The sequence below is a fragment of the Apodemus sylvaticus genome, chromosome 5 (genome assembly GCF_947179515.1).
Source record: "Apodemus sylvaticus chromosome 5, mApoSyl1.1, whole genome shotgun sequence".
Taxonomy (NCBI): domain Eukaryota; kingdom Metazoa; phylum Chordata; class Mammalia; order Rodentia; family Muridae; genus Apodemus; species Apodemus sylvaticus.
In genome coordinates this window covers 10,255,472-10,271,539 of record NC_067476.1, presented here as the reverse complement: position 1 = coordinate 10,271,539, position 16,068 = coordinate 10,255,472, and the positions used below count along the sequence as shown (strand labels likewise).

Below are 16,068 nucleotides of genomic sequence, written 5' to 3'. Positions count from 1 at the left end.
ACTGGAGTCCACTGTCTAACCGTTTGGATGGCCAGTCCTCCTAGAATCCACAAAGGAGGCAGAGACGGGCGGGGGGGGGGGGGGGGCTGTCCCCTGGCCTGCTCATCTCCAGTGACCTGGGACGGTTAGTGGGCTCGGAAGCTCTCGGGGCCAGCACTTCCGGCCTTGGCACTGGGATGGAGTGAGTTATCAGCACTGCGAGCTCAGGTCAGGCTGGCCAGAGGGGTAGAGAGGCAGGCGTGGCCTGTGAGGCAGCCACAGTTGCAAGAACTCACTGCGAACTGGGACCTCAGCTGACTGGCAATGTCGATGTTTCAGGAAGGGAGTTTCAATGCCAAGAGGACAGATGACCTGAGCGCCTGCCACACAGGCCCACTTCACTCAGAGAAGACAGGAGTGTGTGTGTGTGTGTGTGTGTGTGTGTGTGTGTGTGGTGTGTGTGTGGTGTGTGTGTGAGTGTGAGTATGTGGTGTGTGTGTGAGTGTGCATGTGTGTGTGTGTGGTGTGTGTGTGTGTGTGTGGTGTGTGTGTGGTGTGTGTGTGGTGTGTGTATGGTGTGTGTGTGGTGTGTGTGTGTGGTGTGTGTGTGTGTGGTGTGTGTGGTGTGTGTGTGTGTGTGTGGTGTGTGTGTGGTGTGTGTGTGTGAGTGTGTGTGGGGTGTGTGGGTGTGTGTGGGGGGGGTGTGTGTGTGGGTGTGTGTGTGTGTGTGTGTGGTGTGTGTGTGTGTGGTGTGTGTGTGAGTGTGTGTGGGGTGTGTGTGTGTGTGTGTGTGTGAGTATGTGTATATGTGTGTGGTGTGTGTGTGTGTGTGTGTGTGTGTGTGTGTGTGGTGGGTGGGGAGTTATCACCATCACCTTCATGACCTTGTCTTAGGCGTGCTGTTTGGTGGACTGTACTGAGCCCACAGGAACGAGAGTGTCACAACAGCTTCAAGTCAGGTGTGGTGGCTCTCGTCCGCCATCCAAGCACTGCAGAGCTGGAGGCAGGAGGATTAGGTCAAGGCCATCCCTGTCTACACAGTGAGACTGAAGCCAGCCTGGGCTACATGAGCACCTCCCCAGTCTCTCTCTCTCTCTCTCTCTCTCTCTCTCTCTCTCTCTCTCTCTCACACGACACACACACACACACACATACACACACACACACACCTGCCTGTAGGATGTGTGTAGAGGCCAGAGACCAGTGTCAGACAACTTCCTCAGTTGTTGGCTACCTGACATTTTGAGACAGGATCCCTCACTGAACCTGGCACTAGCCAACTGGGTGACCAGCCAGCCTCAGGTGTCCTCTGCCTCCATACTGCCACACCCCAGACGCACACTGCTGCGTATTTTTAAAAGATGTATTTATTCTTGTTTTATGCATATGAGTGTATTGTTTGTGTGTGTGTATGTATACAATGTATGTGCTTGGTGTTGAGAAAACCAGAGGACATCAGAGCTCCCAGGAACTAGGGATACAGACAGCTGTTTGCCACCGTGTGAGTGCTGGGAACCGAACCTGGATCCTCTGCAAAAGCAAGGAGTGTGCCTAACCACTACACCAGATCTCCAGCCTGTATTTTCCTGTGGATTCTGGAAAGGGGACGTCTGGCTCTTCCTCTGCCGAGTGAGCGCCTCCCCGAATCTCGGCTCCACTGTTTTTCTTAAGGCGGCGTCTGTCTGGCCTCTAATGCAAACCTGGCTTGGCCCTGCTGCACCTTTTGGTCCTTGACTTGCATACGACCTGAACAGGGGACTCTGTCTCACTGTCTCAGCCTCCTCATCTCTGAGGCGAGAAGTCCGTGCAGGCCCTGCCTGGGCAAGGTGGGCAGCCAAGACCAGTGATAATAAGAAACACTGTCAGGAAGCCCGGACCCCACACACTGGGAGGAGAGGCCAGCAGAGCCACCCTCTACCCAGCCCAGTCTGCCAAATCCAGGGCAAGAGGGTTCCAGTCATGTGACACTGTGCTTGGGACTGTTTGGGGAGCAGCTCTTAGGGGTGGAGGTGAGATTGTGAAAAGATACTCCGGAGGTGACAACTGTATTCAGTCTGGGGCAGGGGACCAAGGGCTGTGACTGCCACCTGAGTCACTCCCAACAGGGTGTGCATGGGCAGCAGAGAGAGAAGGGAGGCAAGGGGGGACGCCATGACAGAGAGATCCCAGAACGGCCTCTCGGTCCCCAGGAATGGGGACAAGGCCCCACACCACACGGGGCTCAGTCTCCCATCTCCCACACAGCCTAGCCAGCTAGGATATTTGGAGAAACTTGTCCTTGGAAAACTGTCCCTGTCCCCTCATGCCACCATAATTAAGGCAGCATCTGTTTCCCAAGGAGCAGAATCTGAACGGCAAGTAGCTAAATAGATAGTGGAGGGGACTCGCTGCCACAGTGGGGAGAAGGGCAGGGAGGGGTGCATCAGGGAGGGGGGGAGGGGAGGGATGCAGCAGGAAGGGGTGCAGGGACGGATGCAGCAGGGAGAGAAGCAGGGAGGGGTGCATCAGGGAGGGGTGCAGGGAGGGATGCAGCTGGGAGAGGAGCGGGGAGGGGTGCATCAGGGAGGGGTGCAGGGAGGGATGCCTCAGGGAGGGGTGCAGGGACGGATGCAGAGGGAAAGGAGCAGGGAGGGGTGCATGGGGAGAGGTGTGGGGAGGGATGCAGCAGGGAGGAGCAGGGAGAGGTGCGGAGAGGAGGGGTGCAGCAGGGAGGGGTGCAGGGAGGCAGCCTTGGGAGGCTGTTCCTTTTGTCATCTTTTCAAAGGCCTCCCTGCCTGCCCCCACCCCCACCTCCCCACAGGAGGGCCTGTCACAGCAAGAAGCCAGCTTGCATGAGCCACTAAGCGCTGGAACATGGAGGAGAAACAAGCTAGACCCAAACTCCACACCCCACCACTGCACACACAGACACACACTCACAAAGCTGTGTGACCAAGGCAAGGCTCTCCCCCTCTCTAAGCCAATCTCTCTATCGGTAAGATGAGGTAAGATGAGGCTACTTCTGGAATTCAGGACTCCCTGAGGGTGCTAAGGTGACAGTACCTGGGGACAGAAGGGTACCTGGCTCCTCACTGCAGCCATGTGGGACGGTGCAGCAGGCTCTGCCGAGGTGCTTGCAGATACCTCTGCTCTGCGTCCACCCTATAGTCCAGGGGAGAAAGCCCCCACAACGCCCAATCCTACCACCTCCCACCTCACCTGGCAGCCTGGATTTAAGCAACTGGGAAATCATGCCGTTTGCATTCAGCATGATGTCCCAGTCACCTTTGGTCACCTTTGAAGCACTGCCAGCTTTAGCACCTGTGGTATTCCTAGGCCAGCCCCCGCTGTGCCTCTGACCACCCACAAGGATGAACCAGTTCTGTGAACACTGGGATAGATCTAAGATAGCAAGCCTGGGACGCCGCTGCAGCTGCAGCTAGCCCCGTCCCTTCAGCCTTGGGCCCTTTTCCAAAGAGCAGACTCAGTCAGGGTCACCTGGGGATAGGGCTGGGTTATGGGGTCCCTGCTGGCTAGCACAGACATTCCCCCATGCCGCCCCCTCTGCCCTTGCAACCCAGGCCCTGAGTTCTAGTCATGGTTCCTCTAGCGCTCTGTGTGGCAGGCACAGCATCACGTGGGAACCCTGAACAGCAGTGTGAGATGTCAGGACAAAACGAGATGACCCACTGTGGTGCTGGAGACATGGGAACGAACCTCTGAGACCTGACCAGCAAGCTCAGGTGTGGGACTGAGGGACGTGGATAAAGTCTCCAAAGGGGCACAAGTGGGCCTTGGATGAGGGTGGGTGCTGGAGGAGACCCGGGGAGGGGAGGTCTGAACCTCCAGGCAGATCCAAGGACGAGGGCAAGGAGTTGAGCCTTAGACAAGCTGGGAGGTGTGCTCTAAAGGGGCTTCTAGAGACCAGCCATCTGACTCCAGCTCCAGCTCCCCTGGCATTGGTGGAGGGATGGTGTACAGGGAGCAAAAGAATCACTGGGAGACAGTGACCACAATGGGGGGCTCACCAAGTTTGGGGGCCAGTCAAAAGATATGAATGGGCCCTGGGCATTGGGGTACAGGTGCATGCAGGAAGTCCCTGGTCTAACCTCTACTCCAGAAGGATCTTAGAGAAAGTCCCAAGCTATAAAAGGAGTCTTCAATTATCCAATGATAACGCTGGTGGCGCACGCCTTTAATCCCAGCACTCTGGGAGGCAGAGGCAGGTGGATTTCTGAGTTTGAGGCCAGCCTGGTCTACAGTGAGTTCCAGGACAGCCAGGGCTACACAGAGAAACCCTGTCTCGAGAAAACCAAAAAAAAAAAGAAAGAAAGAAAGAAAGGTGTGGTAACATTTCTATAACAGCCCACAACACTAGAATCAGATCAGAACGCCACAATCCGTGGCCCATTACTGATGTCTGCCTGCACATAATAGGTGCTTCCCGCAGGGGCAAGCCTAAATCAAGCAAAAGTCAGGAAGCCCTGGGGAGAGAGGCAAACTGGAAGAAACCCCAGCTTCAGGAGAGCTCAGCAGGGCTGGACCAGCAAGGGGGACTCATGACTTCAGAGCCTGCAATCTGCAGTTCCTCGTTCCACAGAGCCCAAGGGCTGCCAATAGGAGGCAGGAAGATGTCCACACAGAAAAGCTAGGGAGGGGGCTGGAGAGATGGCTCAGTGGTTAGGAGCACTGACTGCTCTTCCAGAGGACCTGAGTTCAATTCCCAGCACCCACATGGGATGTAACGCACTCTTCTGGTGTGTGTCTGAAGACAGCTGCAATGTACTCATATAAATAAAAATAAATAATATTTTTTTTAAAAAAAGAAAAGAAAAGCTAGGGAGACCGCATGGGGGTGGTCTCGGGGACACGGACAAAGGAAGCAGGCAGACCTAGAAGTGGGCGGGCTTGTGCAATGTTCCTGCGGCTAAGTCGGAAATAAGCAGAGATGGACCAGCCCCCGTAGGTCGGCTTCTGTCCACACCTCCACTCCCTTGCCAAAGCCCACAGGCTCACGGCTCTGGCTCTGCCCACCGAGCAGATCTTCAGTGACAGCCAGCAGTCAGCAGAGCCACCGCTCTGCCCTTTCTGCAGCATGGAATCTGACGCGCAAGTTTAGGAGAAGCCCTGGAGGATCTGGGCTCTGCTCCCCTCAGACAAACCGGTCTCAAACTCACCTCCTCACTCCCCTCCTGGGGCTCACCTTACAGAGAAAGCCTCTCCTGTCTGCTTCATATCGCACTGTGGCACACACAACATGCTCTCCTCCCGCAAGGCCCAGAGCAGGCATCACTAGTTCATCACAGAATCCCTCACCACGACATTTTCTATTTGCTCTGTAACATACCTCCTCAGAATCTTCCTTAACACAGTGTCAGATAGACTGGAGCTACCCAACCTTCATCTAGTATTTCTTTTCTCTGTTTTCTTTTCTTTCTCCCCCTCCCTTCCTCTCTCCCACTTCAAGACAAGGTTTCTTCATAGCCCTAGATGTCCTCACTCTGTAGACCAGGCCGGCATCAAACTTAGAGACCAGCCTGCCTCCGCCTTCCTGAGTGCTGGGACTAAAGGCATGAATCGCCACTGTCCAGATTCATTTAGTATTTTCTGAATGAGGCAACTGAATCCTAGCATGGAGAAGAGACTTCACGAGGCCCGGAGTGACTTAGTGATGAAGCTAGTAATAGATTCTCGTCTCCCGACTGGTGTCTCATCGGTGTGGCGGGCAGGGTCTTCTGCCAGTCTGCTGGATCATTTTGACTTTGTGTTCTGTGATTCTGCCTGCTTGTATGTCTGTATATCATATGTGTGCCTGGTGCCCAGAAGAACACGTTGGAACTGAAGTTATAGACAACTGTGAGCCCAGGTGTGGATGCTGGGATTCTAACCCAAGTCCGCTGGAAGAGCAGTCAGTGCTCTTAACCACTGGGCCGTCTCTCCAGCCTCCAGTTTGAGTCTTAATGGATACCACAATGTGGGGCTAGGTAGATGGCACAGTCAGAAAAGTGCCTGCCAGGTAGACATGAGGACCTGAGTTCGGACCCCCAGCACCCCTGTAAAAAGCTCAATGGGGCAGTATGCATTTACAACCCCACTACTGGAGATAGTGAGGAAGCAGAGACAGGGGCTCTCTGGAGCAATCTAGACAGCCAGCCTAGTCAAGCTGGAGAGCCCTAGGTAGCAGTGAGGGACCTTGTCTCAAAAAACAAATTGGCCAGGTGGTGGCAGTACATGCCTTTACACTCAGAACTTGGCAGGTCTCTGTGAGTTCTAGGCCAGCCTAGGCTACAGAGTGAGTTTCAGGCCAGCCTTGGCTACATAGTGAAACTCTGTCTCAGAACAACCAACCAGAGAGATGGTTTGCTTGCTCAGTAGTGGGAAGCACTCATTGCTCCTGCAGAGGATGAGGGCTTGGGTCCCAGCACCCACACAGCAGCTCGCAAACACCGGAACTCTGGTTCCAGGGGATCCAATGCCTTCTTTGGACCCTCTCAGGCACTGCATGTATACGGCGCACATACATTCATGCAAGCAAAACCCTCAAACACAAAATAAAAATAAATCAATCATTTTATACAGCAAAAGCAACAACAAAAAAGCAAGCTCATAAAAAATTATACCTCCTGGGCAGTGGTGGCCCACGCCTGTGATCCCAGCAATTGGGAGGCAGAGGCAGGCGGATTTCTGATTTCGAGGCCAGCCTGATCTACAGAGTGAGTTCCAGGACAGCCGGGACTACATAGAGAAACCCTGTCTCAAACAAACAAAAATAATTATACCCAAGGTTGATACATGCACACATACACACACACACACACACCAGGGAAGAAGTCACTACCTTCCCCCAGCCTGTTCAATGGACACTGAAAAGCCCACACAAAAGGGGATATTGATCTGTCCCACCCTGTCCCATCCACAGCCACGCCCACCCAAGCGGCCACTCCCACCCAGGCGGCCACGCCCACCAAGCGGTCCAAGCCCACCACAGCTGTCATGCCCACCCAGCACCAGGAGCTTCCTCTACTCACCACTGCTGTACTTCCTTTTCAGTGACTGCAAGAGAAAAGAAGAGCAGAGGTTAGATGGGAGTCCCAGGACCCAGGCCATTGCGGGGGGCGGGGCTCCCTCCTCCGCCTTCCCCACAGCAGTCTGCCCCACAGGACAGCCGGCCTGCACCCCTAGTGCAGTGACCAATCTCTGGCAGGTGCTCGCCTGCCCAGGAGACAGTACGTCCTTACCCTACCTTCCCCAGCACCCACTGTCTGCTGCTGCTTTGAAGGGGCACCTCCAAAACACCTTCAGAAACCTGGCTTCCCTGCTGCAGCTTAGGGTCAGCCAGGTGTGGGGACCGTGAGCCTTTAACCCCAGAACTTTGAAGGCAGAGACAGGCAGATCTCTGTGAGCTCAAAGCCAGCGGGTCTACATCCGTTCTCAGCCCAGTCCTGGGACAGGAGGGTCGGAGTGGGTGCTGCTTCCAGGCCTGAGATGGGGTAAAGAGACTTGAAGACCAAGCCTCTGGGAGCCCAGACCACCTCACTGCCCTACAGCCCTCTCAGTGGATGGTCCAGGTCTCTACTCTCAAGACATGACCAGATACGGTAGCGGGAAGGATCTGCACATATGGCTGAAGCTCATGCCAAGCCCAAATCGCCACTTTTTACTGAACCACAGAATGAACGAAACCGGGTTTTTTTCTTTTCTGCAAAGTATCGAATCAGTTTGAGCTGAAACCGAACGAACCACACTTTCCAACACATTGCCAAATGAGAACAACCACCTCCAAGACAGGCATGTTGGCACGTGCCTTTAGTCCCAGCACTGGGGGGGTGGAGGGGGCAAAGGCAGGGGGTCTCTGTGAATCTGAGATCAAACTGGTCTACAGAGTGAGACCCTGTCTCCAAAACAAAACAGAAAACAAGAAACCTTCCAGACACAAACTCTGCCCAGGTGACTGCGAGAGGGATTACTGGGCTCTCTGTGCCTCAGTTTCTTCATGTAAAGCAGGTGTTGAAACAGTACCTGCCTGGGAACTCTGTCCTAACCGGACACACAGAGCCTGGCTCCCCATTGGGGCGCTCGGGTGAGCTCGGCAATAGTGCTAGTGAATGAACGGGTGGGTGACGTTCCACAAGTCCCTCGTCAGACAGCAGGTGAGAACAGAGCTGGGACACCTTCCCGGGGAAGTGGAGGAAATGTGGCAGACTCAGGGAGACCCCTCTACAAGAAGTGTTCCAAACAAACTCAAACTAGCATCTGCTAACCCCCAGGTGCCATCTGTGCTGTGACTCAGCCACAGCCCCCAGCCATCCCCAGAGGGCAATCTCCAGCCTGGCACCAGGTGGGCATAGCCTTGGAAGCAGCAGATGTGGCTTCAGACCTGAGGTCTTGGCTCAAACCCATGGTCAGAAGCCTGGGTGGGCTGGTGGCCTTCGTGTCTGTCTCCTTGCCGCACACTTCCCAGCAGCCCATGTGACTGCAGAAAGATTTAACCAGAGCAGTCAGGTAACAGAGTGGCACCAGCCCTCTGCAAGGCCAGAGCAGGGGCAGTGTAGCTACAGATTCTGGCAGAGGTTACAAGGTAGCAGGCAAGGCCTGGGGGTAGGGGGTGGGGTGCAGAGGGGAAGAGACTGAGGAACAAGGCAGCTGTAGTTCTAATTCATTCTCTGTCGCTGTGATAAAATGCTGACCAAAAGCAAGCAATCCAGGGAGGAAAGGGTTTATTTCACCTCACAGCTTACAGTCCATCAAAGAGGCAGGATCTCAGGCAGGAGCCTGGAGGCAGGAACTGAAGCAGAGGCCTCAGAGGAACGCTGCTCACTGGCTTGCTCTCCACGATTTTCTCCACTTGTCTGCCCAGGGGGGGGCTGAGCCCACATCACTGACCAATCAAGAAAATGTGTGGAGAATTGCCACAGGCCGACCTGCCCACATGGTTAAGGTATTTCATCAACTGTTCCCTCTTCCCAGATGACTCTAGCTTATATCAAGCAGACTAAAAACAAAAAAACAAAAACAAACAAAAAAAAAAAAAACCAGACCTGCCACTCCCACGATCTCTGGGTGTACCTAACACAGATGGCAAGAAGTAGAGACACAGGTGACCCACCTCTGAGGACCAGACCTGAACACCTGCGCTCCAGGCCAGGCCCGATGCTTCTGGGCTGGGCGTGCCTCAGAAGACTGTTTCTCCACTTTGAGCTCTAGTTTCCTCGTCTAGAAGTAGGTTTGCTGTCCTTGGCCTGCACAAGAGTCCCATTGGTAGGTGGGATGGCCCCTCCCAGCCTCCCAAGGAGGAAACTTGTTCAGACAAGCCTACTCCTCTGCTGTGAGTAAGGTTACCAGAGGTCACTGTCCCAAGAGCTGGATGGTGCCTCCCTCCAGGGCCCAGAACGGAATGCTTCTTGCAACCTTGAGGAGACAGTGAGCTCTCTGACTATGCGAGGAGCGGTATGGCAGGAGGAAGAGGCAAGGGCTTGAATGGCAGAGTCTCCGGTGACCTCAGCTAAGTCTCAGGAGGCCGGAGAAGCACTCCTGAGGCGCCCTCATGTCTTAGCCCCCCACCTACAATCTTCCAAAGTTCACCCAGGATCTCTGCTTTCAGCCTCTCTGAAGGTCACCACGTGTCCCCAGCCTCTGAGATTTCTAGAAATCCCAACTCTTCAATTCCTAGAAACTCAGATGATCCCGGAGGGAAGCAGTCAGGGGGTCCTTCTGCCAGCTGGGGTGCTTGGACTTAGGCTAGGCAGGCAGGCCTTTGCCACCACAAGCCAGAGGTGTGTCCAGCCTCTGCATTTCAGGAGCTTGGCAACAAAGAGGCACAGCCTACATACTGGCAAAGGGGGCCCCATAGTCAGCCTCTCCTATGTTCTCCTTTGAGGAGGGGCCCTGTAAGTTATCTCAAGATTCACTGACTTTTTAAAAATTTTGAAGATTTATTTTTACTTATATGGGGGAGGAGCTCTGAAACTGGAGTTATGGGGGGTTGTGGGCCACAATGTGGGTACCAGAAACTGCATCAGTCCTGACCTCTGGAAGAGCAGCCAGGGCTTTTAACTGCAGAGCCACCCATCTGGCCGATGGATTCCTGCCACATTGTCTTCTATGTTTCTGCTGGGTCCTCTAGCTCTTCCCTGCTCTAATCCTATCCACAACATCCCCTAAGTGTGTAGTAGTGACTTAGTTCCCCAAACACGGCAGAAGGTGATGACTAAGATGAAGACCGACCGATTACCTTTGCTCAGGGTCCTGGGGCAGGGAGTATTGTGAGATAGATCAGCTGTTCTTACAAAAGGACCTAGCTTGGCTCCCAGCACCCACACCGCAGTCCACAGCTGCCTCTGTCTCGTTCTATGGGACCTGAAGCCCTCTCCTGACCCCCATGGCCCGAGTCTAATCAAGAAGCGTAACTGGACTACTCCAGAACGATTCTAGACCATCAGTCCTTCCAGTCAGACCCATGAAAGCCCAAACAAGCCAGGGGAAGATGCTGGCAAAGAGGCTAACAAAAGAATTAGTTAACCGTAACCCTGGGTGCACAGACTGGGGTGGAGGTCAGAGGTCAGGGGAGTCAGCCTATGAGACACTGGGGTAATCCGGTGGTACTGTGGAGAGATGCTGTGGGGCCTCTGTCTGGATCCAAGGGTAGCAGCAGAATTGAAGGCCATACCCCTGTCCTGGGAACTGTGCCCAAGAACTTAGGGGTGAAGGCTGTGGTACTGTTGAGTAAAATTGAGGTGGCAGCACCATAGGGAAGCTGGCTGGGGGCGGGGCAGGGGCGGGACAGGGGGCGGGGCATGAGTCCACAGCGTCAGCCAAGCCTCTCCTGCAGTGCTACATTCACAACCTGAAGGGAAATAACTGTCTTACCCACAGTCTTGTGCCCTCCACAATATATGGAGGACCAGGAGGCAGCTTGGGGTCCTACGCTCATGGGATCAGACCACCACAGGCACTTGGAAAGGGTAATCTGGGGGTGTAGCTCTGCCTTGGGACCAGAGACAACGGGAGCTTCCCAGGATGCAGCTCCCAACTCCAGCCCATCCCCCCTCTAACCCTCCTTCTCACTAAGCCTCCAACTGACTGTGAAATTAACAGGCTCTCCCCTCCGGCTTCCTCCACAGCTCCGGGCTTAGCATGCAGGCTTCCTGTACAGAGCTCAGGGTTTAACTCAAGGCTCAGGACCGAGGCTCGGGGCTCAAGGCTCAGGATTCAGGCTCAGAGTTCCAGACTGAGGCTTGAAGCTGGGAAGGCACACCAGTGACGTCATTCAGGCAGCTCCTGGTGCCCTGCCAGCAAACCGCCCATGTCAATGAACTTACTCAAGCTCCCTGAGTATCCATCTTCCACAGCTGCGGTGGTTTGAATGAAAATGGCCCTCATAGCCTATAGGGACTGGCACTATTACGTGTGCCCTTGGAGTAGCTGTGGCCTTGTTGGAGGTGAGCTCTGAGGTTTCAAATTCTCAAGTCAAGTCCACTGTTGGTTTCTCTCCCTGTTGCTGTTTGAGATCCAGGTGTAGAGCTCTCTGCTCCCTCTCTAGCACCATGTCTACCTGTGTGTCAGCCGTGCTTCTGGCCATGATGATAACGGATTAACACTCTGAACCTGTAAACCAGCCCCCATTAAATGCTTTGCTTTAAAAGAGTTGCCAAGGTTGCTGGGCGGTGGTGGTGCACGCCTTTAATCCCAGCACTTGGGAGGCAGAAGCAGCTGGATTTCTGAGTTCGAGGCCAGCCTGGTCTACAGAGTAAGTTCCAGGACAGCTAGGGCTACACAGAGAAACCCAGTCTCCAAAAACCAAAAAACCCAAACCAAACCAAACCAAACCAAACCAAAACAAAACAAAAAAAGAGTTGCCAAGGTCACAGTGTCTCTTCACAGCAATAAGACAGAGGCCCCGCTGAGAACTACTGTCCCACAAGCCCCTGACCCTTGACCCTCTGTTTCCCCAGTAACGCTCCAATACACAGCCAGTCAGAGATCTGGCCAAGTGTGTCCAGGGTGGGGAAGACAAGGGACCAGAAGAGAAGACAGGCGTCAGACAGGCCAACCGTGCAGGCCCAGGCTTCCTGGCCTTGTCGGCGCTGAAGTCAGGCCCAGCACAAGCTGATGCCTCTGAGCCCCACTCTGCTCATCTGCCAACAGGAACCACAGCTCCACCTCACAGGTATGTTACAGGGAAAAATGAACTTAGCAACTCGGTATGTGTCTAGTACCAGCAGGACCCAATAGAGGCATATGGCACCCCAGGACGTCCACATGGGTCCTGTCCTTAGAACCCAACTCCTGGGCTGGGGCTAGAACTTCCTAATGTGTGTCTTGTATGAGTGCGCCTGGTTTGGGCTGACTCTTTCTCCAGCACATTCCTGTGGCTGGGCCTGTGAGGCCCACTGAGAGCAAGGCTTTTGATAAGCACCCAGTGTGGGGCTTCCTGAGGGGTGTGGGGAGGGGTGTGAGGCATCCTGAGGAGTATGGGGCATCCTGAGAGGTGTGGCACCTTTTGGTCAAGACCACATGTAGGCTAGGTTAATGTGAACCTCAGAATCCTCATCGGTAATGTCTCTGCAAAGGGGTTCCTTAGCTGCCTACAGCTCAGGGGAGCTGGCGCACAGAGCCTCAAGAAAGGAGGGGGATGGGCACCCATTATCCCTCTACTGGCCCTGCTGAGGACCAGAACTGCGAGGGAGAGAAAAACCCAGCCGCAGGGCTACTGCCGGCCTTTACGCCTCAGGCCTGCTAACACTCTCTTATGCCCCAGCCTAAGGAGAGATACCCAGGGTACCCAGGGCCTCCTCCCACCCTCAGCAGCAACTGAAGCTCCTGCAGGCACCTCCTCCTCTCCACGCAGCTCTGTCTGCCAAGAGTGAACACAGAAGCCTGTCCCAGGAGCCCAGGATAAACGTTGAGTCTGATTTTCATTTCCCTAAAGCAAAATACCTCTCTCCTGATTGAAGCCCAGCTCAAACACGGTGGGCACAGAAGGCCAGAGCTGGCAGCCCCCGCGGAGGGGAGGGGCCTACTGCGGCAGGAAGGACAGAAGGCAGACTGCTGGTCTTTGTGTGACCAATCCAGATCTCACTTCAGTCTCCAGACACAGGACTACCCTCTGGGTTACCCACCCTTGCCCACTAGGTTAGCAAGGGGGTCTTGGTGAATCACAGGGCAGTGTGAAAACAAGCCTCTGGGGCCTTCAGTCACCTGACAGTCCCTTTGATCCTGATGCCTTTGGTCACCAAATAGTCCTCCCTCCAGAAGGACAGCAGGCCTCAAGCGCTCGCAAACCTCCCCATGGCCCATCTGTGCCCCATACCCCTCCCCGGAACCAGCCTCAGCCCCTTGCTCCATTCTCTCCCATTCACTGGTCTGGCAGCTGTGAACACCCCCGCCATAGTCATGGTCTTCTGGTCTCTCTTAGATCCAGGGATAAAGCTCAAAGCTCTCCACAGCCTGCTCCCTCCCTCACCCCCATTCTGACTCAGTTCTACACAGTGAAGAAGATTCCTGTCTTTACTGTCCTCTCAGCCTAGAGGGTTCCCCTCAATCCTCCTCTGGGTGGCTGTCCTGGTTAGTTCTCTGTTAACTTGAAACAAACTAGGGTCATGGGGAAGAAGGAACTTCAGTTAAGAAAGTGCCACCAGATCTGTGGGCAACCCTGTGGGACATTTTCTTGAGCATGATTGAGCAGGAGAGCCAAGCCTGGTTAGGTGGTCCGGGGCTGTATAGGGAGGGCAGGCTGAGTGAGCCCTGAGGAACAGGCCAGCAGGTAGAATCTCTGTAGGGCCTCTGCACCAGCGCCTGCCTCCAGCCCGGGTCCTGTGTGAGTTCTTGCCCTGCAGCTAACCGGCTGGCTGTAAACCGTAAGCCAAAGTCAACTCTTTCCTCTACAGATGGCTTTTGCTGTTCATCACGGCAACAGAAAACAATCTAGGACTATGGTAATGGCCGGGATTCCGCAAAGAAAGGGGACTTCATCTATCCTGAGGCACTCAGCTCAGCCTGCCCCCTCCCACCTTATGACAGTGCCCCCACCCCATCCCCCAAGAAGCTGCGAGTCCCAGCAGGGACGGCAAGGTCGACTCCCTGAGAATTCACTCACCCCATGCTCTCCGGACCTCATTTTCCCATTCTGAAAGTGAGGCAACTTGGGCAGAAGAGGGTTCAACTCCACGCACCTCACCCCCCTAGTGGACCGCTCTCCAGCTCCGAGCTGCACCGGGACAGGGGTGGGCACCGGGACAGGGGTGGGCACCGGGACAGAGGTGGGCACCGGGACAGGGGTGGGCATCCTGGCAGCCCACCTAGGCTTCCAACTCAATGCATAATCTTAGCCCTGGCACTTCCCTCCGATCCCAGGGAAGGATTCCAGCGATCCCTAGATCCCAGCCACAAGAGGACCAACCCTGGTGAGTGAGCTGGGTCCGGTTAAAAAAAAAAAAAGCATTTCCCAGGCGAAGCCAATGGACTGACCAGCAGTTAAACGTGCTGAGGAGAGCAGGGGGCCAGCATGGGGACCGGGAGACGGCAGAGCTCTGGCATGTAGGGACCTTGCCTGGTTCTAAGCTATAGCACTTGGAATCACTGGCTCCTAGCAGACAGAGATAACGTGACAGCACATGCAGAGGGCCTGGCACCGAGCCTGCAATGCTACTGTGATTGCTACCCAACGCCTCTGCCAGGGAGAGAGAGGCAGAGCTCCTGTCCTGTCCGTTCCTCTTTCCCAAAAGAGGCCAGAGACTGACTCTGCCTAGACATATGCTGACCCACCCAGAACCCCTGGGCCTTCCCTCAACGTGACACAGAACAGGACTCCTGGGTCAGTTCTCTTCAGGCCCCTCCCGGAGTGAGGTGGCAACAGCCCCGCCTCCAGTCGCTATTTCTGCCCATGTTCGCCGTGCCAGCCCAGCTGGGTGGCTCTGGGCTGGGCACACCGCAAGTCAACAAGAAAGACATACAGGCCCTGCCTACCTCCCCCACACGGCACCTTCTGTGCCACAGCCCTCCCCCTCCCCCCACTCTGCCCACAGAGATGCTATGGCGACTGGTGGAGACTGCTCTTTGGGTTGGCCACACACTAGGCCCTTCACCCTGTCGGCATCTGGCTTCCACATGGGCAGGAGTCACAGGCTGTGGCTGTGCTTTGTTGTGACAAAGAGATCTCAGTCGTAAGCAAGAATCTCAGGCCACGTTTAAGTCCCCAGGCTAAGCAGACCTGAACTTTTCTGCCCCTGGCACCCAACCCCCCCAGCTCTTTCCCCTCACATCCCTGTAGCCTGGTTGCCCTGTGTGGTGAGTAGGTCACCACAAGGCCCTGCTCCGCAGATATGAGTACAGGTCTCTCTCTCACTGTCTAGGGCACCTGTAGGCTGGACCTAATCAGCTTTTCTCTGACTTCTAAGACATGCCCCTGCGCTCACAGCACCAGAACCCACACTCTCCCACCAATGGCCTTGGTGCAGATAGGGCCATGCCTACTTACCGATCATTATAAGACCTCTGTCAATGTACTCGCATGCCACTCTGAGCCTTGCTTCCTCTTGGGGTAGACCAGCTGACAGCCGATAGGAAAATACACGTGGCAGACAGCCCAGCACTGGACACAGGGACACTGCTGGTATTATACTAGTGACAAGTGGTGGTGTCAGAATAACAGACTGGGGCTCTCACTGCCTTCTGGGTGGGTGAGAGGAGATGCAGCTGGCAGGGCCAGGCCTCGGCGTTAGCACACACCAAAACAGACAGCTTCCGGCTGCTGCCAGGGAGAGCAGGCAGGCCCTAGGAGGAGTACAGATGCCACACTGCTCGTGTCCATGCAGACCTCAAGTTCCACTTCCTTCCCAGTCCCTCAGACCCTCCCGAGTCCCCAGCTGTTTCCATTGGCTGAGCCCAGGGACTGTACCAGGCCCTGTGGTATGAGAATTCTCTGCCAGCCCATTGTAAGAAATCCCTGTGGCTGCAAAGAAGTGATAGCACGCTACCCAAATCACACAGCCAGTGGCAGGACAAAGGAAATCGGCGGCAACCAGCCAACCTGTCCTAAGCCAGGCTCGGCAGCCTCAGCCTGGGGTGGTCACACCCACAGAGAGGGCTTGTGAGCATCCTCCCCACCCAGGC

At 55.1% G+C, this 16,068-nt stretch overlaps 1 protein-coding gene across 2 annotated transcripts in view; it reads right to left on the bottom strand.

The window, feature by feature from the left end:
* Window positions 1-16,068, bottom strand: part of Ncs1 (neuronal calcium sensor 1) — a 51,012-nt gene that overhangs the window by 17,746 nt on the left and 17,198 nt on the right. The window contains exons 1-2 of one of the 2 annotated variants that reach the window (XM_052182126.1): window positions 15,434-15,702; window positions 6,987-7,011 (exon numbers count right to left, since the gene is read on the bottom strand). In XM_052182126.1, coding sequence (XP_052038086.1) covers window positions 6,987-7,011; window positions 15,434-15,440 — 32 coding nt within the window. In that variant the 5' untranslated portion in view covers window positions 15,441-15,702. Of the gene's footprint in view, window positions 1-6,986; window positions 7,012-15,433; window positions 15,703-16,068 lie in introns of those variants that run through there. The other variant, XM_052182125.1, reaches the window with a different exon arrangement.